General features: G+C 42.9%; 1 protein-coding gene across 5 annotated transcripts in view; it reads left to right on the forward strand.

Moving 5' to 3' along the window:
• Positions 1–24,270, forward strand: part of Myrip (myosin VIIA and Rab interacting protein) — a 323,355-nt gene that overhangs the window by 291,327 nt on the left and 7,758 nt on the right. For 4 of the 5 annotated variants that reach the window (XM_046437170.2, XM_046437171.2, XM_046437172.2 and 1 more), the window contains 2 exons: positions 13,414–13,608; positions 22,291–22,452. In XM_046437170.2, coding sequence (XP_046293126.1) covers positions 13,414–13,608; positions 22,291–22,452 — 357 coding nt within the window. The remainder of the gene's footprint in view (positions 1–13,413; positions 13,609–22,290; positions 22,453–24,270) is intronic. The other variant, XM_046437173.2, reaches the window with a different exon arrangement.

A 24,270-nucleotide genomic window follows, 5' to 3' on the forward strand; every position in this document is an offset into this window, starting at 1 on the left:
ACCAACCCTTCAACAGATGAATGGATAAAAAAGTTGTGGTATATATACACAAGGGAATATTGCTCAGCCTTAAAGAAAAATGAAACTCTGGCATTTGCCAGTAAATGGACGGAACTGGAGATTATTGTGCTAAGTGAAATAATTCAATCCCAAAAAAACCAAAGGCCAAATGTTCTCTATGATATGCAGATGCTAACATACAATAAGGGAGGTGGGAGGAGAAAAGAATAGAAGTGCTTTGGATTAGACAAAGAGGAATGAAGGGAAGGGAGGGGGAATGGGAATAGGAAAGATAGAATAAATCAGAAATAACTTTTCTATGTTCATATATGAGTACACAACCAGTTTAATGTACAACCACAAGAATGGGAAGTTATACTCCATGTATATATCATATGTAAAAATATACTCTACTGTCATGTATGTCTAAAAAGAATTTTTAAAAAAGAACTTACAGTTGTCAAAAATCCATAATATTAAAAAGAAAACAATAATTAGGATAACACTGCCTAAATGTAGAACAAGTGAAGAATTATTGTCCTAATAATATCAATATTTAAAGGGAATGCACATAACAATGCCAGTCTTTCTCAACCCACACAAAGGAGAATGTAAATGGTCAATAAGCATATAAAAAATGTCCGATTTCAATTGTATTACAATTTGATTTAATATATCACCTAACCCAGAACTTATCATATGGTCTACTTTCATTTTTTCTTTCATTCAGCAAATGTTTACTGAGCGTCTCCTAATAGCAGTATGGGCAGCACTGGATAAGCAAAAAGATTGATAAAACACAGAAAGTACAGAAATGCTTCAATACATTACTATTGAAGCATTAGGAAAATAACCATAAACAGAGAAAAGTTTATTGTTTCTCAGTCAATAAAAATGCAGATTGAAAGAATGAGATGCCACTTTTGCCTGACAAATTAGATGATTAAAAAGAAAAGTAATCGATGGTTAAGAGTTCAGGAAAGAGTGACAACCCATAATAGCATCTCGGTAACTTGGTAACCGAAAACCATCTAAGTGGACGTAACCTTTGATCCAGTAAATGACTTATCCTAAGGAGAAATGGGGCAAGCAGCCAAGGGTGTATTAATGCAGCTCATTAAGCATTGTGTTTTATTGTAGTGGAATGTTGGAAATGGTCTAAATGTCCAACCATGAGGGATTCTTAGAGATGGGGAAGATGAGGTCCAGAAGTCAAATGGGGGATAAGCACTGGAATAGCGGCCTCAGTCAGATCTGGGTGAGCAGGTGAATTTGACGTTGGGACACTGAGGAGGTGTTGTTGTGTGTTCTATGCCGTTTTGTTATTGTTATTCTCTCTCTCTCTCTCTCTCTCTCTCTCTCTCTCTCTCTCTCTTCAGAAGACAAGTTTCTCTTCTGAAAGTGAGAGGATAATAGACTTGGAGTTTTAAGGTTGTAGAAGGGATTTGAAACAGCTATTGCCATAGAATGGGATAAAAGCAATGTGGAGAAATTGGAAGATCCCCAGACAGCACTAAAGTCCTCCACGAGGTCAGATCATGAACATTTACCTGAAATACAAAAAGCCTGTAAAAGAATACAGCAACCCTGAATGCAAATAAGTGCAAAATTAAAAATCCATTCTCGTCAAAGGAAAGGTCTATTCATAGCAAGTCTATTCATAAACCACATCATTCGGCATAATTATACAGTAAGGCTCAAGTGGTTCTGGGATTTACATTAGAACTCCCCACTTCAGAAGTTTCTAGTTCAGCCATTAATTTTCTGGGAACTGAAATTTGCATATGAATCTCAAAAACAGATTGGGGGGAACAGAGGGATAAAATGGAAACTAATTCCATCCATAATAAGAGCAAAAAAATGTGAAGTTAAAACTTGACAAGAAAACTGCAGATCTCCAAGAAGTGTAGCTGTTTTCTGGAAGGGAAGACTGTAAAGATGAACTCTTCCAAATTTAGGTAGAAGTTTCAAATTCGAACCAATTTTTTTTTTTAATTTTTCAAAAACATTCTAAAAAATTAAAATCATCAGATAAAATAAACAGTCAAAAATGAAGAGGACCCATCTATGAAGATATTATTTATATGTTTTAAATACCCAGTACTTAAATTTGTGATAGATAATAGAATGGAATGGTCTAGAAGCACAACCTAAAATGTAAATTAACTCAAGATTTTATCTCATGATTTTAACCCACTTTCCACCCATATTTAGAAAAAGATTATTTTTTTAAGTTACTGATATTATGGCAATTATTGACTTACTCTTCTTGTCTGGGGGGCAGAGGGGATGTGGTAAGAGGAGAAAGTCCTTAATTTTTACTCCAATGAAGGAATAAATGGATCCCTCTGGTCAGCAGTCCCAACTGTAGACATAGGCCAGCTTCTCTTGCGAGGGCTGGTGGTGTAACTATGGTTTGAATCCCTGCTCATTCACCATTTGTTCAACAAATAACTATTAAGCTATTGTAGGAATCACAATGCATTATGCACAGGAAAGGAAATCTCCCAGCTCTCCTGAGCGAATGTTGCAGGAGGCAGCTGAAAATATGGAAACACATAAAGGGGAAGATGTCCAATAGTGGTAACCAGGGAGTAATGGAGGGAATTCAGAGGATGAAGTCCTACACAGCAGGGAACTCTCTGGCCAAGTGTCTTTTGAACTGAGACCCCCCAAGGACAATCAAGCAGGAAAAATTCAGGCAAAGATCTCAGGAGGGGCTCTCCAGGGAGAGAAAGCCAGTTGAGATCCTCAGAGGAAAATGACCTTGACAAGTTCAAGGATCTCTCTCTGGCTGGAGCATGGTGGTCAAGGAAAGAGTAGTAGGAGAAGGGAGAGCAGGGGCCAGAGCAAGCAGAGCCAGGTGGGACACCCAGAACACTGTTGGCGTGTTAGGAGGCATACAGAAAAGTTTGAGCAGAGAAGTAACCAGAGAGACCTTACACTTATCAAGGTCACTTGGGCTACCACATTTTTTTTCAAGTGAACATGGGAAGTGATTTTGTGTCTTATTGGCTTCTTCAAAATTTAGCCCCTTGCCGGCCCCCTGGCTACTATCAGCAATGGAGAAATGTTTCCAATTGATATCAGCCAGTATAAAAAAAAGCAAAAAAGATCAATGGCCATGAACGTCCTGGGCTAAGAAACAGTCCTGCCTGCACTACACCTGGCTAGGGCAGGTTTGACCCAAGGTGATGACTTCAGCATTCCCCTTGTCTGTGATCTTCACCAGGCCCTGATGGGGCCTTGTCCAGGTGACCAACATCAACAACGGAGGTTCCTACCCAGGAAGGTCAAGAAAATGACCTCAAGGATACATGCAGATACTGGATTTAATTCTGGAATTAAACTAGAGGTAGTACACTTGTAAAATTTCATTTTTCGCCACCATTCGTTTTAGTCAGCTTTTTATTCACTGTGACCAAAAGACCTGACAATAACCAGTTACAGGAAGAAAAGTTTATTTTGGCTCACAGTTTCAGAGGTTCAATACATGGTCGACCGACTCCATAGCTCTGAGCTGGAGATGAGGCAGAACATCATGGAGGAAGAGTAGATGGAAGAAGGAAGCTCAGGATTTGACAACCAGGAAGCAGAGAGAGAAGTCTGCTCACCAAGGAACCAATAAAAACCCCAAAAGCACACCCCCAGTGACCTACTTCCTACAGCCACAGCCTAACCACCTACAGTTACCACCCTGTTAATCCGCATCAGTGGATTAATCCACTGATTAGTTTAAGGCTCTCATAACCCTATCATTTCACTTCCAAACATTATTGCATTGTCTCACACATGAGCTTTGGGGGACACCTCCTATCTAAACCATAACACCATTTAAAAAAAGGAAAATCTTATTTCTTTCATGAATGATCTTGACCATCACAACCTGGATGGTCCGAGGACTAGGTTCTTCCTGGCTCTCTTCTCCTCTGATCTCAGTTATGTCTAGCTGTACTGGTATATTATGCATGCTGATTTATTAAGTTCATGTTCCAATTTCTTTCCACAGTTCTGTTCCACCCTCTTTCATCAAGTCACTCTTCAGGGACACGAATCTGTTCATAGAGAATGTATTTTGACGGGTTTTAGAGGCATCGCCAGAGTGCCTTATGTTTCATGAGAACTGAAACACATTCGCACTGAATTTTTTTCACAGATTTCTGTCAACTATTTAGGAGGACATATGGAGTTTCTTTTCTTACCTTTGAAAAGGAGAAAAATACATGAAATCAGGGCTTTTTGGACAAATTTCCCTGCTTGCTCTGGTAGTTTGATGGAAATAGTTCATAATGGCAAGACAGCCTCTGTAATAGCGGAGAGTAAAGTCGTGAGCAGATGGTGGTGTCTGGATTTTCTTACAGAGCACATCCTTTCTCACTGGTGGTCATGGGGTCCTCCACCCTAGGTGGGCTCTGGAGGGCTCAGAGCAGAAGCTTATCACTGGACAAATCTCCAGCTCCATTGTGTGGCTTGGACTTGGCCTGGCAACTCAATAAGCTTATTCCAGCTGATGCCACTTGGTAGAGGCCGCAGATGGCCTGAGGCTCCCTGTCCTTAGACCCTTCTCTTGCTGATCTGTTGTTCACTGATCTGATGGTCCCTTGGATCCTGTTTCTTCATCATCACTTTGCATGGCCCACTTGGTCCAGGGAATTACACACAGTGGGGGTGGTGACCTTGGGAAGGAGCATGGGCTTTGGAGGCCAGTCTCTGGGCTCCTAGCTCTGCATCTTCTTCACTGCACTGCAGTTTCTTCATCTCTAGAGATGTCATGAGCATATCAACCACGTCAGGTTGTGGCAAAGATTGAGTGAAATCACTGAGAGTCCTGGAGTAGACCTGAGCAAGATGGACCCATGTTGACCGCCGGCTGACTTCCTTCCTTCCTTCCTTCTTCTCTCCTCTCCTCAACAGTTCTGTTGGATGTTGGAGCATCCGAGCAACATTCAGCATTTACTCTATGCAACTTGAACTGCAGAAAGGCTTTTCAGCCCTGCCTGTAATTGCCCCATTCACTCCATGATCTTCAAAGCTGCCTTCAAAAGAGCTCTGATGAAGTTCTTTCTGCTGTTTGTGGGTCCTCTGATCCCTGAAAGAAAGTTCCTTTATCACAGGGCTGAAAGGAGGAATGGAGGGCCCCCAACTTATTACCAATAGCTCCATTTTCCTAAAGCAACTGTGACAGTCATGTCCCTTCCCCCTCACGCAGGACCTGACATCAAGAAGAACAAATTTAAAATAAAAGTTGAACAAATGACTTGGATGTTATTCCATCTGGGCATTTGATAAGCACCCAACCTCTTGGACTGTAAGAAAAGGAGTTTGGGGGTGTTATATTTTCCCCTCTTCAGGAGCCTAATGAATGCTTCTCTTCCTCCCTGTGTTTAAATCTCCTTTCATGGTCTCAGTTTCTACCAGAGCACCAAGCTCAAAAGCAGCACCATCTTGCCTTCGCCCATTTCCTCACTCCATAGCCACACATCTCTTAGTTCTCTTTCCAAAATCTTGCACTTTATATCCTTTTATCCCTACACCAGCTGCTCCCACATTTGACCTTTGTGACTTTTGATTTGAGCTGCAGTTAATAGTTTCCTACATTTCCTCTCTGCCTCCAGTTTTCTCCAGCCCTAGCTCTGGCCCTCCTATGACAGTCACTTACCTTTGTGAAGCACAAGTCTCCCACACTGGCATGTTAAGAGCCCAGGCTTTGACATGAGACGTACCTGGGTGCAAATCTCACTCCTTCAGGGCAAATCCCTGTCACTGCTTGAAGCCTCAGCTCTTTCTATCTCAGTCATCATAGTCCTTGCATCCTGGGATGGTTAGGAGGGTTCAATGAAGCAAGGCACATACAGTGCTCACCCTGTTGTTCGGCAGATGAGGCTGGACACCCAAGGAATTAGCAGGAAGCAAGTTTATTAGCTACAGTGGTCCAGAGTGGCTGTTGCCTAAAAACAAACAAACAAACACACAAAAACTCTGGAACTTGAGTCTGAAAATTCTTTAAACTTTATACTCAGTGGTGTGGTTATGTATCCATGGGGGCGGGGTATGTAACAGTTACTCTTTGTCCCCTCTTGAGGCTACACAGAGGTTTCGAAAGTCTTTACCACAGAAAGCAGAAGTAGCCATTTTTGTACATCATCAAGTTTGCAGGCAAATTCAGCTTTTGCAGAAAGGAGAAACTTAGCCCTTATAGAAAGTAGAAAGTCTCAAACCACATTGAGTTCTTCAAAGAAATTCTTGCCGATATTCCATTAATAAGAACAATTATGGTGAGGGTCTCTGGAGAAACTTAATGATGACTCTGTGGAAGAGAGGGTTCACTATAACCCCAGTCCCTGGCACACAGAGAGCTCAGTAAATGACAGCTATTGATAAAAATTGCTGCAAAAATTTGAAGTGGCACTTCATTGCCAGCAGCAAACCCAAACTCCAGGACCTGCCTCCCTTCTGTCATCTGTCTCCCACCCACAGCTTGCCCTGGACTTGGTTCCTTTAGCCTAACATCTTTCTTGTGTTTCCAGACTCAACCCCAAAGTCACATGGTGGAACCCAGTTGTCTCCTGTACAGGTCACCGGCTGATGCTCACGTGCAGGATAGATAGGTCTTGTCTTCTGTTACCTTCTGTTAGTCTTCTTGAACTTTCTGCTTTCTGGGACAGGGACCATGGCTTATTTGCTTCCGCATCCCCTGCAGGACTCAGTGCAGTACCTAGAATAGAAGAATTGAACTAAATGAGTGACAATGGGAAATAGTCAATGATGTTTGGAGCCTGTTATCTTCAATGTCCCAGCAAGGCGATGACCTTGTCTATTGTTATCAGTGTGCACCGTTTTGATGACCCCCAGGAAAGGGAAATACAGCCTCTTCCATCCACTCTCTTGTTACTCTTTTTTAAGAGGGGGAAAGGGCTGGGTGCAGTGGCACACACCTTTAATCCCAGTGGCTTGGGAGGCTGAAGCAGGAGGATCATGAGTTCAAAGCCAGCCTCAGCAAAAAAAAATAAAAAACAAGGCGCTAAGCAACTCAGTGAGACCCTGTCTCTAAATAAAATACAAAAAAGGGCTGGGATGTGGCTCAGTGGTTGAGTTCAATCCCCAGTCCCCCTGCTTTCCCAAAAAAGAGTGGAAAAGAATGAGACTTCTCTTTTGAGACTTCTCTTTTTCTCTCCCTCTGTGTGTGCACACATGTGTGTATGGGTGTAGAATGTGTGTGTGTGTGTGTGTGTCTTTATGTATGTGAGGTTGGTTGCTTAGTGTCATTTCTTAGAAGAGACTATTCTGAGTTCTGATACTAGATACATCCTTCCTGATATCCAGTTGTCCCTTCTTTATGAAATTATGGAGGCAGTAGCCAATAGGTTATAGTGGATTTTTCCCATTTTAAAATATTCTTAGCTGGCAAAATAAATACATAAAAAAATAATTGGAAAATAAAAAACAATGAAGTTTCACTTTTTTGTAATGAATGGTAAAAACCATTCTTTACAACACCAAGCAGGCACAGAAAAATGTTTTAAGAATACAGTATATAAGGAGAGGCAGCTGAGCCAACCGGCCTTCACCAAGAATGTGCCCACCTCCAGCCAGGAAACAGGCCTGTAGGGAGAGAGGGAAGTGCTTGAGGGGGGGCCCAGAACTCTGCATCCAGATGCTGTGTGGACACTGACACATGCTGTTTCATTCATTGCTTTCAGCCTCTTATGCTAGATAGTGCTAGCTCCATTTCATAGGGGAGGCTCAGAGAGGTTGTTATTTGCACAAAGTCACACAGTGTAACTTGAATTCCCCAGGCTTCATAGACCTGTGTCTACAAATGAGGAGGTGACATCCGCATCAGTCCCCAACAGGAAACCTCAAGACCATAGCACCAGCCTCCACCATCTCCCTCCATTGGTTTGGGGAGTCCCAGGGAGGATTATACCATGAGTTCATGAGTAGGTATTTATTCAAGGCCCTCACTAATGTCTGGAGCTGGCCCAGCCCCCAGCTCCTGCCCAGTCATCATGGAACAAGGACCCTGCCAGGTGCTTTTCAGAGAGGGACTCCAGATTAGCAAGACCATTGCCATCTTGTGATATTGGTGGGCCCAGGCATTTTTACTTTTTCTTTGTTCATTTAAAAAAAATATAGGAAATCACATTTTATAGCTGTGTTCATTTAAATATTAATATACTAATATTATATATTAAAACATATTCCTGGACCAAAGGTTTAATTTTTTTTCTTGTGATTTTAAAAGAAAGCATTTTCATAGGTGCCAAAGGAATCCCATGGGTGACTACTGGGCCCTTTGCAAGACGCGGAAGTGTCAGTCCCCTGGCCACTGCCCTTCTTTGCTTCTTGATTGACCCATGAACACCTAGGTAGATTGCTTGCTTCTGTGTCTCTCAAAAACCTGTCGTCAATGCCCCTTCACCTTCTACTAGTCTTGTCATTTTTCTCTTATTATAGGTGTCAGAATAGTCCCCAAGGTAGAGCTAGGAAAATCTCTTTTCTGCCGAGACACCTATACACATTGCTTAATCCTCAAATCTTTTTGTCCCGTATCAAATTATATCAAGACTGGAGTGAGTGGCACAGCCCCCGCTCATAACACCCAACCTGACACTGACTGTGTGTTAGCCCAGCTGAGACACAATCACAGGTATGCACATGCTCAAGGGCACACTAGCAGGTTCACCCTCTTTAACTCCAAGGTGGCCTCTTTCTGTTAAGCCAGGCATCCAATGATTGGAGCATGCCCCATATTCTGGGAAGGAGCATTCTCATTTATTACAGCTCAAAATAAGTTTGCATTTCTCCGTCCAGCACAAAGCTTTGAAAAGAATGATGACACGGGACATTTCAGGAGAATTTGCAAGGATCGCTAATAAGTACTGCACGTCTAGGTGTTTGAATGAAAATATTTTCTTCTTCAGAACTCTCCAAGCTCAGAATTGCCCCCCTGGCAACGCTTCATGTCCTGCATGTCTTTGGAAATCAGTTTTTGAGGAAAAGTAAATGCAGTAAGAATTTGTCTGTAGCAGCATGTTTTTTTTAGAAAGAGAAAGCCTCTGGGGGACAGGATAGAGAGATTGCTAAGGATAAAGTTTGTAGGTCATGAGACAAAAAGTAAAGTTGTCTCCTTCTACCCTGAAGCCCCTAGAGAGAATTTAGGAGATTTATGACATGGTCCTCCTTCTTTCTTGGGTCCATTGTGGCCGCTGGCAGGGTTCCAACCTTGTAATGCTAAACAACTCTATCAAAGATCAGTGCTTCCTGTTACCTCTGTATCCTGAGTGTGGGCTTTTTGTTTTAGCTCATGTTATGGATTTGATGTTCCCCATGGGGCTATGACAGATTGAACCCTAGAAGTGGATACCTGGGCTCTCAGAAGTGATGCTTATCATCAGGAGACCAGGAGTGTGGATGCATCAAAATAAACACATCCCGTGGTGGGTCAGCAGCCCAAAGTGCCTGCCATACCAGTGCTAAGGCACGTTGGCATACACTTGACAGTTTCAAAGAAAACCATGCATTAATCTGGCACATAATAAAATTGTTGTTTAGTATGTGTTTCTTTGATCACTTGAAGGTTTGGATTTTGTTTTGGGGATTTACCAGCCATTTCAGTTCCATCATGTCAGACTCCCTGGGTCACAGTGTCTCTGAGGTCAGCCTTCTATCCTGTCTGTTGATCGTTTTTCACATTTTCGCCTCTCCCATGAAACTCACATCTGATTCATCTTGTGATTAATATCTGGAGTAGTGTCGACTCCCATAATGGAGCATGCTCTTGGGCTCTCAAATCGTGCTTTGTGACATTCAGCTCATTGCTCTGGGGGCTGTAGGCAATAGAAACAGAAAAGATCCCTGAGCTTTTCATTTCTCCTGCATGCAGGGCTCCCTGCCAGCCACCTCTGAATCGCCACCAGCTTTTTCTCTGAACAAAATCCTGTCCACTGCTAAATATAGTTTTTGTAACACAGTAGTAGAAAGAAGGTGCTTTCAATTTTTAACTCTAGACTGAGCAAGGAGCAATTTGCATAACAAGCAAAGTTAGCCATGTATGAAATCTGGTCTCCTTCATTGAGCCATGACATTAAGGATCAGGGAGATTAGGTGACCCTTTCCTGTCATACAAGCAATGAAATTCCAGTTACCCAGCAATGAATTCCAGCTTTCAGTAGGTGCGCTGTCCACCCCCAGCCCCAGGTCTGAGTAAACAGATCATTCCTAGGTACAAACAAGAGACACTTGGTTCCTACTGGTGGGAAATGGCATCTAGATCCTGATTTGCCAGATCAAAATGAGGACACCAAGCAACAGAGAGATCTCTTTCTGATTTCATATAATTTTGAAATTTTAGTCACTTTTCCCAACTGGAGACTAAATCCCTTCTGAAAATGATCCTGACCACAAACCCTCCAAGTGACACTGTGGCACTCTCCACACACCAGAGACTCCTCACTGTGACTTAGTGGCAAATGCAAGTGGCTTTGGGGACCAGGACAGCATGTCAAGAGGCTGGGGTAGGACCAAAGGCAAGCCATAAGCAAAGGCTTCATCCACTGTGTTCACTGTTTCATCCAAGGACCTGGAGCATAGTCTACACACCACAAGTCCTCAGTAAGAGGTGCAGAATAAGTGGCAGGGACTTCAGAGAACTGGGAAATGTGTAGCTCACAGAAGGCATTCTTGTCAAAAAGGAAAAAAAAAGCATTCTTGTCAAAAAGGAAAAAAAGCATGTCAGTTTGCATGTCTTACAAAGTGTTGTCTATGGACAGAATGGGACAATCACTCAGTGCACTATTGATGTCCAACCTACCCTTTGATATCATATTTTTAGTTGAAGTTAGAGTGCAGATCCTTCTACTCAAATGTCTTTCAGGTTCTTCCCATTAATAACCTTGGCCCTTTAATGCCCCTGGATTATTAAAAACGTGTGTACATTCTCACACTATCCATCATCCTAAGATGGCTTAACTTTTTTTTTCCCCGAACCTCTTAGTCATGTGTCTTTCTTTCCAAAAGATATGCAAAGGAATTTCATCTACCAAACAAGGTGCCAACTTTCTAAATACATACCTTATTTGCTAAGAGAAGGATCACAGATCCGTTTTCACACCTACAATGCTGACTTTTCTAAAATGGACACAAGCAAACAGAGATGGCTAATTCACACCAAAATCATTTTGAACCCAACTCATCTCCAAAATCTGCCACATCAAATTATAGGGTCCTGGATAGGGGAGACGCCCTCTGCAGGTTTTTCTGAAGGTGAAGCATCATGACGACTCTTTCCTTGGATGCTGTCCTTGTTCAGATGGGTCTGCATGGTCTTCCCTTGATCTCATTCCCCTGACAACCCAGATACAAATTTTTTAGTATGGAGCAAAGCCCCTTGAACCAAAAGGAACACAGCTGTCAGGTCTGACATCTGTTGTGGGAAAGGCATATTAGAAAAGAGGCCTCTGGGCACTTGTGCCCTCACCCAAGGGTAGGAAACCATGTGAAACCATGTGCACCCACGTGGAAGACCAGAGGCTTCTAGCTGTGAGCTCTGCCACGAATTTATCACTTAACCCTTCCAATCTCCTGCAGAGTGGGAGGGCTATCAGAATCCCCCTCCAGTGAGACAAAACATACAGTAGAATCCACCTAGAGAAACAAAGTTGCCAAAAATCAAGCTATATGTACTATTAATACTTTGGACAGGATACATGAGTCAGATAGCCCAGCAAAAGCATTACCATTTTAGGTCACCTTGAAAACTGCTGGTGAAACAAAAGGGCTTGTGGACACTATTTGACGCCTAATTTACAAACCCTATGATGGGGTAAACAAACCTGTTTGCAGATGGAAACCCTGACTGCCAAGCAACATTCAGCTCCATTTATACATCTCAGCAGGATGCTATACGTTCTGATAAACTCAAAGATTGCAGATGATTCTTCATGGTTGAAATGCCTCTACTGCACTAATAACCTGAGCCTGGTTCTGGGTTGATTGTAATTTTGAACCCAACTCATCTCCAAAATCTGCCACATCAAGTTATAGGGTCCTGGATAGGGGAGACACCTATCTTACATTGAATGTAAAAACTGGAAGTGACCTGTCAGTTAGGAATATATTCAGACACAAATAACAGGAAACCTGGACAATAGTGGCTTCAACAGAGAGGGAATTCTATTCTTAATTTTTTTTTTTTCATGCAACCTGCCACAGTCCGGCTGCAGCAAAATAACCGGGGGGGTGACGAACAACTTGTGTACGTTGATACAGCAGGAGTGGGAGCCCTTTATTGTAGGACAACAGAGGTATTTATACATTCCACACAGCTTATCTTAATTAGCATAAACTAGATACAGCAGTCAACCAATAAGAAATCTCCACACTTAATGGCTCGCTGGCCTTACTTCACAAACCACTCCCTCTGGTATTTTGCCAGGAGCCATCCAGACTTGTTTACAGACTCTAACATTCCCCTGGCAAAATGCCAGGTGCCATCTTGACTTGTTTACAGACTCTAACACAACCAGATATGCAGAGGCTGGTGGTGGCTCCCTAGGGTTTAGCTAATCCACTGCTGTCTGGACCCTGCTCTCTCAGTCCTTCTGCTCTATCTTACTCAGCCCTGGGCATTTATCCTCCCTCTTATTGGCTCAGGAGCTGCTTATCTATCTTCAAAGCAGAAACAAGCTGAGGTAGGAGGGGTCAGGTGCATCTATTCCCTTGAATAGGAAAACAAAGGCTTTTCTAGAAACCCCCTCAGTGGGCTTCCCCTTCAGGCTCAGAGGTCAGAACTATGACATGACTTTCTCAAGGGAGGCTGGGAAGCAGGGTTGTTCTCCTGTTTGCCTCTGTGGGAGAGGAAAGCAAGTGAGAATAGGCTTGAGAACAGGTATGTGAATTAGCACGAGTGCCTCCCACAGGGCCGCCGTGGAATCCTTTGCCAGGACTTCAGTTGATTCAGTATTCGCAGTGCTCTTTTTTATACTCCATTCCTCTCCGTACAGATGACATAGTGGGTTCCGGAAATGGAAAGTAACGTGGCCAAGTTTCCATTACCAGAGAAGTTAGAGCCCGACCTGGAGTCCAGGTCTTCGACTCCTAGTCCAGATAGCTGCCCTCAGTTCCACACTCTTTGTGTGGTTTGAAGTTCTATTGAGGAAGTAGACTATCATCCAGAAAATCAAGTAATGGATGTTAAACTATCATCAATGGGCAGAGGACAGGCAGCTTCTACTTCCTCCCTCCGAATCGGCAGTAATTCACTTTTTATCTTCTCATCCCTTTGACACATTGATGTTTATGTGTTATTACAGAATCAAGCTCAGGATGAGTGCCACGATAATGTAGAATTTCTGTGTCATTGTTAATGTGCTGTTCTTGTCTTCTGTCCCCTTCTGTTATTGGACCAAACAGAAGTATTCTGCTGTTTCTCTCTGCAACATCTCCACAGAAGTCCTGAAAGTCATCAACGCCACAGAGGAGTTGATAGCGGAGTCTACAGGGCCCTGGGAGCTCCCACCAGTCCCTTCTGACCGAGAAAAGGGGACGTTTCCTCTTGGGACAGACCAAGTGAAACTGGATGAACAGCTGACTTCCCTGGAAGAAAACGTAAGAGGGCGTGGGTGTGCCCAGTCTAGGGTGAAGGTATGCAAATGAAGAAAATGGTGATGCTGTAGACCATCACGGAGCACAGGACACACACACCACCAACACCGTGAATTGTGTAGTCTCAGGAAGTGGCTTAGATAGGGTTCCCCGGAAGCAGATCCTGAGATGAAGATTTGATGCAAGTGACTAGCAGGGACATTCTCCCAGGAGAAGCTGGCCAAGGAATTGTGAAGGGAAGGTAAAGGGGAAAAGGCAAACAAGGGTGTGATCTTAGATCCAGAGTAGCTTCAGCCTGATTCTGCCCTGGAGCTCTGAAGTGTAATGCGTCTCAGAGTTGTCCTGATCTAAGGCAAAGGAACTGGCACTCCCTCCAGCCAGCAGGCACATTGGTCTCTGCACCCAGGCAATGTGACTCCAAAGGAAGTCCTCTGTAAGGACTTAAGATGTTGATAACAAAGGCACACTGAAGTTTAGGAACAGGGATGGTATTTTTAAAATCATTCAATAGCACAGGCCTAATCCCAAAATATAATGAGGAAGACTTTAATAAAGATGATGGCAATAGGTATAGGGACCACTGCAATGGGGTCTTCCAATGAGAAGGAGAGATTGGGCTCTGCCACTAGCTCAACTCTGAATATAGCATGGGCAAATGGGGGTTCATAGCTAAGGAGCAGGGTGAGAGTCACTAGATAGAAAAGTCACTAAAAGGAAAACTCAGATGTAAGAGCAGTTCTAGCTAAATCCACAGGATTCTTGCTGAAGACAGTCGAGGGAAGACTGGACATCCCCTGGGAGATAAAGGGGGAGGAACCTAATTAGATATTGAGATGATCAGATCCCAAGATGGGGGATTCTAGCTAAATTAAGCAGGATTCTTTTGCTAAAACTGGATTTTGTAAAGAAGTACACAAATAGGAGAAGGTTCAGAGCCTGACTAAAGTTTGGCCAAGCAAAAAATCTTGGTCAAGGGAAGTATGTGGAGAATACGAGATCCAAGGAGATCCAGATGGAATATTGGCAGTTACCACTGCAGGGAATGAGGGTTGCTGCCAAAAGAGGCCCCGTCATTACACCTGCTTGGCTCTGCTCCCCTAACGGAAGACACCAACACCAGATCCTGTCTCTTACTGAGCCTTCATGTGCCATTAAAAGCAGGAAGCCTGCCGCCTTTCTCCTGAGGCTTCCAGTTCACTCCAGAGTTACCCAAGTACTCTGAGAACTGGGGAAGACCCTGCTGCACCACCTGCATTACCTTCTGACCACACACAGATCCCAGACTCTACCGTCATTCCCTTTCCACCTCCCTACCCCTTTTCTCAACCTACCTGGATGATCAAGAGGAAAATGCCTAATCCCAAGTATATTTTAAAATATATATTTCTTCTCTGGAAAGAAAATACTTAGTGCAATACTTAGCTCAAAATAAATACCCCATAAACATTAGATATTCATATTTCAGGTATGTCACCAACCAATTTCTAAAATATCATATTAAGCCAGACACGGTGGCGTATACCTGTGATCCCAGCAAGTCAGGAGGCTGAGGCAGGAGGCTCACAAGTTGGACACTGACCTCAACAACTCAGTGAAACCCTCAGCAACTTAGCAAGACCCTGCTGCAAAATAAAAAATAATAAGGACAAGAGATATAGCTCAGTGGTAGAGCTCCCCTGGGTTCAATCCCTAATACCAAATATAAATAAATTATGTATATATTTATACATACATATATAGTATGTAGTTATGTATATATGCAATTTATTATATGTAGTTGATAAGTTTCATAATTTATTATATATGTATGTAAATATGTACATTCACACACACACACACACACACACATACATACATACATAAATCTCCCATTAAACTACACAAAGGAATAAGTTGTTAAAAGTCATTCCAGCTTTCATAACAGATGCACTTTCTCTCATTCTAGGACAAGTACACATTTGCTACTTTCAAGAAAAAGACATTTGAGAAAGAAAGGAAGTAAAATAAGTCTCATTGGTGATTATACTTTGCCAAAAAATCATCCATTTTTACTGCAGTGTAGGCAGGGTGACAGGGAGTGTCCCCTGCCTCCTTCATCCTGTTTGTACGTGATGGTCTACGGAGGACCCTCCGTAGGCTCTGGGTCTTTGGTGGTGCCACCTCCTCCATTGCCTGAAAAGAGCCTGCAAGAGAGTCAGGACACAGGGGAGGAGTGGGACCTACCCGGCTTCTGCAAAGGAGGGTGTGGTTGGGGGGGAAGGTGCAGATACATCTGCCAGGAACTGATTTTTCTACCCTCCTACTTGTGAGAAAAGAAAGAAGGAAAAATTAATTCTTGCATATAAATATCCACAATTATTGCTGAGTATTTTCAGCACATGTCTGATGATGAGAATTTTCCAATACTCTAAACCAAGAGTGACACAGAGAGAGATCTGGACATTAGCCACTCAGATCATAGTCACTGTCTCCTGTGGATGTGCCCTTCCCACAAAGCTGTATCACACCCAGGCAGGTGATTCATCTTTCCAGACCAGCAGAGTCAGCCCTGCCTTTGGAGCATGACCGTGAATACTCTTACCAGAAATCAGCAACTGTTAGTACAGGCATTTTTGAATAAAGTTGCAATGACAACAAATCAAAATGACTCAAGGTGAAAAATGCCAGTATTCATATCACTTTTAAAAGCTGAGAACTCTCTCCCCTTGGACTCCCATAAAAACCTAAGTGTTTGTCTTTCTGGCTACATCCCTCACTTTCCATCTTTCTGCTCATTCCTCTGACTCCCATTAGACCAGCCCTATTGACATTTTGGATTGAATAATTATTTTGTGAGGACCTGTCCCGTGCATTGGAGGCAGTCAGGCAGCATACCTGGCCTCTGCCTCTAAGCTGCCAGTAACAACTCCTTCCTACTCAGGGCAATCAAAAACATCTCCAAGCATTGTCAAAACATTAGGGGACTGGAGAGGGGGCAAAATCAGCCCCAGATTGGAAACCAGATACACAAATTCCTTCAGAACAAGATCTGCTGTCTTTCTCATCTGTCGCCTAGTCTTCAGTTCAGAGCCTGACACAGCCAATGTTTACTGATGTATGATTGCATCAGATGAATGAAGCCCTTTAAAAAAATAAGAAAGGAAGAAAGAAAGAAAGAAAGAAAGAAAGAAAGAAAGAAAGAAAGAAAGAAAGAAAGGTTTTATTTCAGATGTACAGGGGCTCTGTTCTTTAAATGTATCTGTGTGACATAGTTTCTTTTAGTGCCGATGGTCCTAAGACTCACAGAATAATTGATGAGATTAAAGTAAAATATGATTCTTCAGGAAAGCAATGTTTTTTTTCTTTTTTTTTTTTTTACAAAGTATGATAGCTGGTGCATAATTCCTGTAACACCTCAATTTAAATGACAATGGTCAGTTTTCACAGTACACATAAAACACAGTGGGCCTTTTCTTTCCTCTCCAAGGAGCACACTGAAAAGTGTCTAGCCTGTGCTGAGTTTTCTTTTTGTAAGCTCCTTTTATTGGACACTATGGGGGGATTCATTAACATTTATTTATATATATATATATATATATATATATATATATATATATATATTTTAGTTGTGCATGGACCTTTATTTTATTTATTTATATGTGGTGCTAAGAATCCAACCCAGTGCCTCACACATGCCAGGCAAGTGCTTTACCACTGAGCTACAGTCCCAGCCCCTCCTTAACATTTTCAATTCAAAACACATTCACTTAGGATTGATTCAAGAGGTCAGAAGACCCAGCAGGGTCCTGTGGCTCAAGGCTGGATTTGGAGTTGACTGCACCCCAATCCAGCACCTTCCATGCCACTCCTGTTCCCTAACTGTTAACTGCCTCCTTCTCCTCCTCCTGCTTCCCCATCCTCCAGCTTTTCAAATCTCATCTCTGAAGAAACACGGTCTAGGTTCCTTTGAATTCTGAGGATGTTTAATCAGAGAAGGGATGACTTTTCCTTTGTCTCTTTAATTCACCAGATCACAGAGTCCTGGGCAGGTTGCTCCGTTGGTCTGTCTCCAGGTTGGAATTGAGTTGAGCAGCAGGAGGCGGCCAGAGCGGATTCTTAAACTGGACTCTGGGTGCGGCTGATTTAGTTAAATCCTGGCTTTTGTCCATCTGCGTTGTTGTAAAGAGCTCGCCTTCATTCCTTAGCCTCCGTCTACCTGCTGGGGAACCAGGGACTGTCAGGAATAGAAATAGCCACACTATTCTCTCCTGAACCTTGGCCACCGAGTGCCAGGACTCAGATGAAAGAGAACATTTGGTTGAGAATATTCACCTTTAAAAAATGCTTCTGAGGCTTTCAGAGCTGCATAAGATAAAGAAATACCACATTCATATATGCAGTCTACAAATGTTCAGAACTGCTGTTAGCCCACTTAATTAGAGGGGGGATGGGAGTTTTAGATCCTGGAGCCTTTCAGCTTTGACTCCTCTCTCCTGCTGCCTGGTGTTAGGTATGAAATCAGCTCTTGTCTCCCCTAAAGACAGCAATGACCTGTGCTAATCCTAACCTGGCAATAGCTCACCATGGGGGCTCGGCTCCTGGAGCAGAATGCCTGAGTGTCTCTCTCTCTCTCTCTCTCTCTCTCTCTCTCTCTCTCTCCTGGTATTTTAAATTCCTGCTGTGAAGAGTTCTGTTGTACTTGCTCTGGTCTGGCTGGGAGAGGAGCGGTTCAAGAGGGCACTAGTAAGTAAGGCGAGGACAGAGTGACAGGATGCCACAGGGTCAAAGGGCAGGGGTGGAAGACAGTGGGACCACTCCTCAGGCAGTGTAACCAGAGCCATTGGAGACCTGGAGTGGGAAGAGGAGAGGCTACCTGGAGGAAGCTCTGACCATGGAAATGGGCTTCCACCAGAACCTTGCTGCCTACAGGGAAAGAAATGTTTTCAACTTCTTCCAACTCCTACCTTTACTCTCCGGCTGGTATCTGCCATTGGTCAAAGCCATCCCAGCCAGCCAGGGAGCCAAGTTCACATAAGTCAATCAAACAGGGAACAAAGCAAGACACAGAAGGGTAGAAACAGACCTAGATCAGCAGAGAACAAGAACAACTATTCAGATGTCAGGTGTGACTAATAGCAGCAGCTGCCTTATGGATTCACACAGGGCTGTGAGTGGGAGAGATGAGACAAGCACCAACCTCATTTTCATCTTTGCTGTATGACACAAGCAACTTGGTGTAACCCATACTCCCCAGCCACAGAGGCAGTGGGGGCAGTCCCAGTTTCCTTGTAGCTCTGCCCCATATTGCCCCAGGTAATATATAATAGTGGTCTCAGATGCCATGGAACTGTACCATGAGAGCCCAGCTCTGCCACCAAGTCCAGGACCCAGCAGAGGATGGTGGTCCTCCTTCTTAAGCTCTGTGTAACACTGAGAGCAGCAGAGAGGATATAGAACTCGTGTGGGTGGTCATGGTTACTCAGGTGCTTCTCTGCCCCCAGAGAGCAAGAAAAGAAATACTATCAGTTACTATCTTATCTTCGTCCCCTGAAGTGCAACGAGATGCATCTGAAAGGCCAAATAAGTTTGGGAAATTTGCATATTCCCTCCAGGAAAATTGAGATATGTATTAACCCCTAAGTCCTGCAGTAAAGAAATCTGGTTAGTGCACTTTATTTTAGGGCATTTGACTATGAAGTCCTTCCTTAATGAAATACCTATTTGCATACCCCAAATGACTTTGAAAGAAAGGCATGTTGAACTAGGAGCCAGCCAGTGGGGTCACCAGTGGCTAGAATTCGAAGAGGATATAGATTGCTTAAACAAGATAACCATAGTTCTCAATGAATGTGGACCTTGACTAAGCAAGCAACTGCAGGTGAACATTCATCTGGTTGCTAGAATAACGTTTTCATGTGCTTTCCATTTGTTATCACATGGCATGTAACTTCTGTCTTTTCAAACCAGCAACAGAGCCAATATCAAGCCCATCTAGAACCACAATAACTGTAGTATGTTTATGCTAAAATTTGAAATTTAGAACATAGCAACATTCCAACTAAGATGAAGAAGCACTGCATCATAGGGCAGGGAGGGGAACAGGATCTGGGATCAGCCTTCTTGGGCTCACTTCCGGCTTCCACCTTTTCCCAGAGGTGAGAACTGGGAAAGTCACTGAGCTTTTCTAAGACATAAGATATTCCCATGTTTAACATAGTGATTGCAATGGTCCCTACCTCAAGGCTTGCCATGAGCATTAAATAAGATAAGAAAATCCTTAGCTCATTCCTGGCCCAAGAAATACCTGCCATCATCATCATCCTCACCATGACGACCCCCACCAGCACCTCCATCACCATCCTGCAGTCCTTTGGGCACCGTCATTACTCTGTCTGGAAGTCTGGCTGGAAGTTCCTGTTCAGCTGGTGTCTGTGACAAACCACTCAATGTCCCCTTCCTCCTCATGCCAGGAAAGCAGGTTTTTAGGAAGCACAAAGTAAAGCTGAACATTCTGGCCTTACTGAGGACTTGGAGCTATTTCATACTGTTTTACTTTGGAAGAAAAAAATAATAATAACAGAAGAAATAGCCTATGACCATATTCAAAATGTGAACGGCCATGGGTGACTACAGCCCTATAGCATGATAATAATTGAGTTTTGCATGTTTGTGGTAAAATGACGGTTCCAAGACCAAAGTCATGTTTATCCTTTGCCACACTTAAATTATTCATTTCGTTTAAGTAGTAATTCTAAAGTCTGTTTCACAGTTTAAAAACTGTAAGTTTACACTTTAAAGTGTGTTATTAAGATAAATTTACCTTTTTATGCAGATAAGGGAAAGTATTTCAAAAGTATAATAAACTCCAAACTGCCCTGCCTTTCTCTCCCCACCCACCCCTCCTTCTTTCTCTCTTTCTCTCCTCTCCTACCTCCCCAGCCCCTCCGCGTCCCCCCCCCCCGCAACACCTGACTCCCCACCTTTATTTTTTTCTTCTCCTATCAAGGGAAGTTTTTTTTTTTTTTTTACCTTAAGAGATATGTTTTTTGAAGAATTTCTCCACTTGAATTCCTTTGAAGCAGTCATCATTTCTTTCATTTGACAAAGAACAAGTGGCTATCTTAAACTGTGAAGATCTTTTAGAAACAGAATTTCCCTAATACAATAAAGAAATACAAAAGGATAAGCTGAAACGTGGCAATAGCAGCAGACGTTTAATTCACTAAGTCACAGCCCCCTAGGTGGCTGGGTAGTCATTTGATGTTGGTCCATTGTGTCCATCACTGCAGGAAGCTCCCACAGCCCAGATAAATACACCTGGTGAGGAGATGCAGTCAAATTCATTTTCATCCACCCTTACCTGCTTCTGCTCCACTTTGAAATGTTTTGTAAAATTGCCAGTTTAAACACAGATGAATGAATCATGCCAAGGAACTGACAGAATAGGAACATCTCAGGGTTCTTTGCCTCCTCGCTGATACTCAGCCATCACTTGGTGCTTGACTCCTGTGCTTAAGCATTTGGCTCTTCCTCAGCTCTGTTATATTTTTAACTCCAATTACAGGAACTGTTGAAGTCCTGACCAGGCACTTCATTCAAATCAACTCTAAACTGCAGTGATCATGTTTTAGAACTTTACATACATCCATCACACCTCCAGAACTTCTCTTTAAGTACTTTCCTTCTTTAGATACATCTTGTTCCCCTGTCGTGGGCTATTTCACCAACATTATTGATTAGGCTGAGAAAGTGTTTGTCACAAAAATTCCCACTGACTGGCATCCTTTTGTCTGAATTATTCCAATGATTCTACTTTCTGTTGGTCCACTTTCAAATTACTACCTGATTTGCTCATTTTCAGTAGTTCCCCAAAATTATCCTAATTGACAAATAGATTCTACATGCTTCTCTTTAACATCCCATTTTTTCTAAGAAATGACGTTTTTCCCTACTATACCCCTTAGGTTCATTCTAATTTCCTTAACCTGTTTCAAATAAGCAGAAGGTCATTTAGTCAGGCTCAAAATTTGTAATTATGTTAAGTCAGTTTCACCCCTTTCATGTTTTCTAAATTTTTCTCAATCACTAAATGCCAACTAAAACTTTTTCTTTTTTCTTTTTTTTTTTTTTTTTTTTTTTTTTTGATACCAGGGATTGAACCCAGAGGTGCTTAACCACTGAGCCACATCCCAGGCTGTTTTTTTTATTTTTTATTTTGAGACAGGTTCTCACTGAATTGCTCAGATCCTCGCTAAGTTGCTGAGGCTGCCTTTGAACTTGCAATCCTCCTGTCTCCACCTCCTGAAAGGCTGGGTGGTGCACCACCATTTCTGGCCAACCAAACTCTGAGAAAAAACCCATCACAAGTTTTTCTCTTGATACTGGTTTTTATAAATCACTGGACAAATTCATAATTTACATAGCTCATTCTACGTATTTTTGTCCTGTATTACCAAAATCAACTTGCAAATTGTTTTTCCTTGCAGGAAAGTTGGAGGGGACAGGAGGTATGCTTGACATGGGGGTGACAAGATCTCATGCTACCACTTAAGTGTGAAGAATATTTATAAATGGGGGCTCCCATTCCTTTCCTCCAGTATTGAGCGCAGTTCTCTCTCACTTCCTTGAATCACCGGGGTCCCCTGAAGGAGTCCCACCAGAACCAGCTCTGCAGACCTGAGTTCAAAGGCCGTGTTCTCTCTCCAGGTGTACCTGGCAGCTGGCACTGTGTATGGGCTGGAGGGCCAGCTGAGTGAGCTGGAAGATGCTGCCCGCTGTATCCACAGTGGCACTAATGAGACTGAGTTGGAGGCTCTGGAGGACCAGGTGGCAACAGCTGCAGCGCACGTCCACCATGCTGAGCTCCAGGTGAGAATTCTCCTTTCTGTTCAGAGTGGACCTGCAAGGAAGAAAAGGCCCTTCTTGGTGGAGGATTCCACCAAATCCACAACCTTCTACTCTCCCAAATTATGACTGTGTTAACACATCAGATTTCCTTTAAAATCTTATACTAGTTTCCTCTTGACAACTTACCTGACCCAAACCTGGATCTCCTTTCTTTTTTTTTTTTTGGTAGGGATTGAACTCGGGAGCACTTGACCACTGAGCCACATCCCCATCCCTATTTTGTCTCTAAATAAAAATTTGAGTTGCTTAGCACCTGGCTTTTGCTAGGACTGGCTTTGAACTTGCAATCTTCTTGTTTCTGCCTCCTGAGCCACGGGGATTTCAGGTGTGCACCACCACACCCGGCTCTGGATCTTTCTATGAAGATTCCCATGTAATTCCAAGGCCCTCACCACACTGTTGCTTGCTCAAAGCCAGTTTTCCCCATCATAGACTAAAAACCCCATAAGGACAGGACTATAGCTGACTAGCTTAACTTAGCAACTCCAGTGCCTAGCACAACATCGGACACTTGGTGAAAATGGGACGAGTAAATGACTGTGATCAGATAAATAGGTTTCTCAGGCCAATATTTTGCAGGAGGAGTAGGCAGGATTTAGATATGGTTGTTTCAGAATTGATCCCTGTAGTCTCTATAACTTGGTGAAGATGATTGTTGACAGTTTTCTTGGATATTCTCTTGATCTTTGACTATGAATCAGAACCGATCATGAACAGAACAACTAATCCTCAAACTGGAGTTTGTGGACATGCTCTTAGGAGCCCGTGTCAGGTTTCTGTTGTTGTTTGTTTGTTTTTGTTTTTTTTTTCCTTTAAAAGGAGCCCATATGCTGCTCAGGTTTCAGAAACACAGATCTCTGCAGCATAACTTCAGTACTAGACCCCTGGTTCAAAATATTTCTATATTTTGCATCTTAAAACTGCATCTTTGGTAGCATTGTGGTCAATAGACACAACCTCAGTATTTGGAAGATGCTGCTCCTCTGAGTACTGGCTTTGGACTTCCAGACATAGAATCCAACCCTGAGCTCTTTGCTTTGACTCCCAAGAAACTCAGAGCTGAGTTGGTCTACCCTTTTAGCAAGTGTAGGGCTCATTGAGCATGCAGTCTTAAGATAAGATACAGGCAAAATCAGCCCTCAATACTTTCCTTTCTTCTCTCTTTGTTCTTTGTCTTCTGGACTAAAACTTGATCGTTTTAGTGCGTCTTACTCCAGAACCTGATAGTCGTCAGCAAATTAAAGGCCAACACAGTGCTTTCCCATTGACCTTATCTCTGAGGACTCTCTGAGAAAGCCCTTCATCAAAATTGCTTCCGGAGAAGAATTTGATCTTCTAATCCACATCAGTTGCAAATGACTGATAAGAGCTTAACCTGAAATTTTTCTTAGAGACTTGTGCAATTTATTGGCCTATAAATGAAAGGAATGCAACTCTCAATATGAAATTTGAGGAGTCAAACAGGAAGGCATCTGGGGGGCCAGGGAGGGGCAGAGCCTCACAGTGACTCCTACTGGAAGTTGGCGGTCGGTGAGCTTAACTTGCATTCTTTCACCAGCTATGACAGACTTGGTCTTCACATACCTCTTCTTCCTTGTCTAACCAAGACTGCCTGCTTTGGGCAGGGGGTAAGGGAAGCATCTTCCATATTAACTGACTCTTCAGGTTTCAACTATGCACCTCCTATAGCATCTTATCCCTGTAGATTTTGTCCAAAGATGCCCTCAGTAAATGACAGCAGAAGTAAGATTTGTCTTGAGCAGCACAAATTGTAGAGGG

This window comes from Marmota monax, unplaced genomic scaffold, assembly GCF_021218885.2.
Source record: "Marmota monax isolate L192 unplaced genomic scaffold, Marmota_monax_Labrador192_F-V1.1 WCK01_AAM20220418_F8-fsc00021, whole genome shotgun sequence".
NCBI classification, from domain to species: Eukaryota; Metazoa; Chordata; class Mammalia; order Rodentia; family Sciuridae; genus Marmota; species Marmota monax.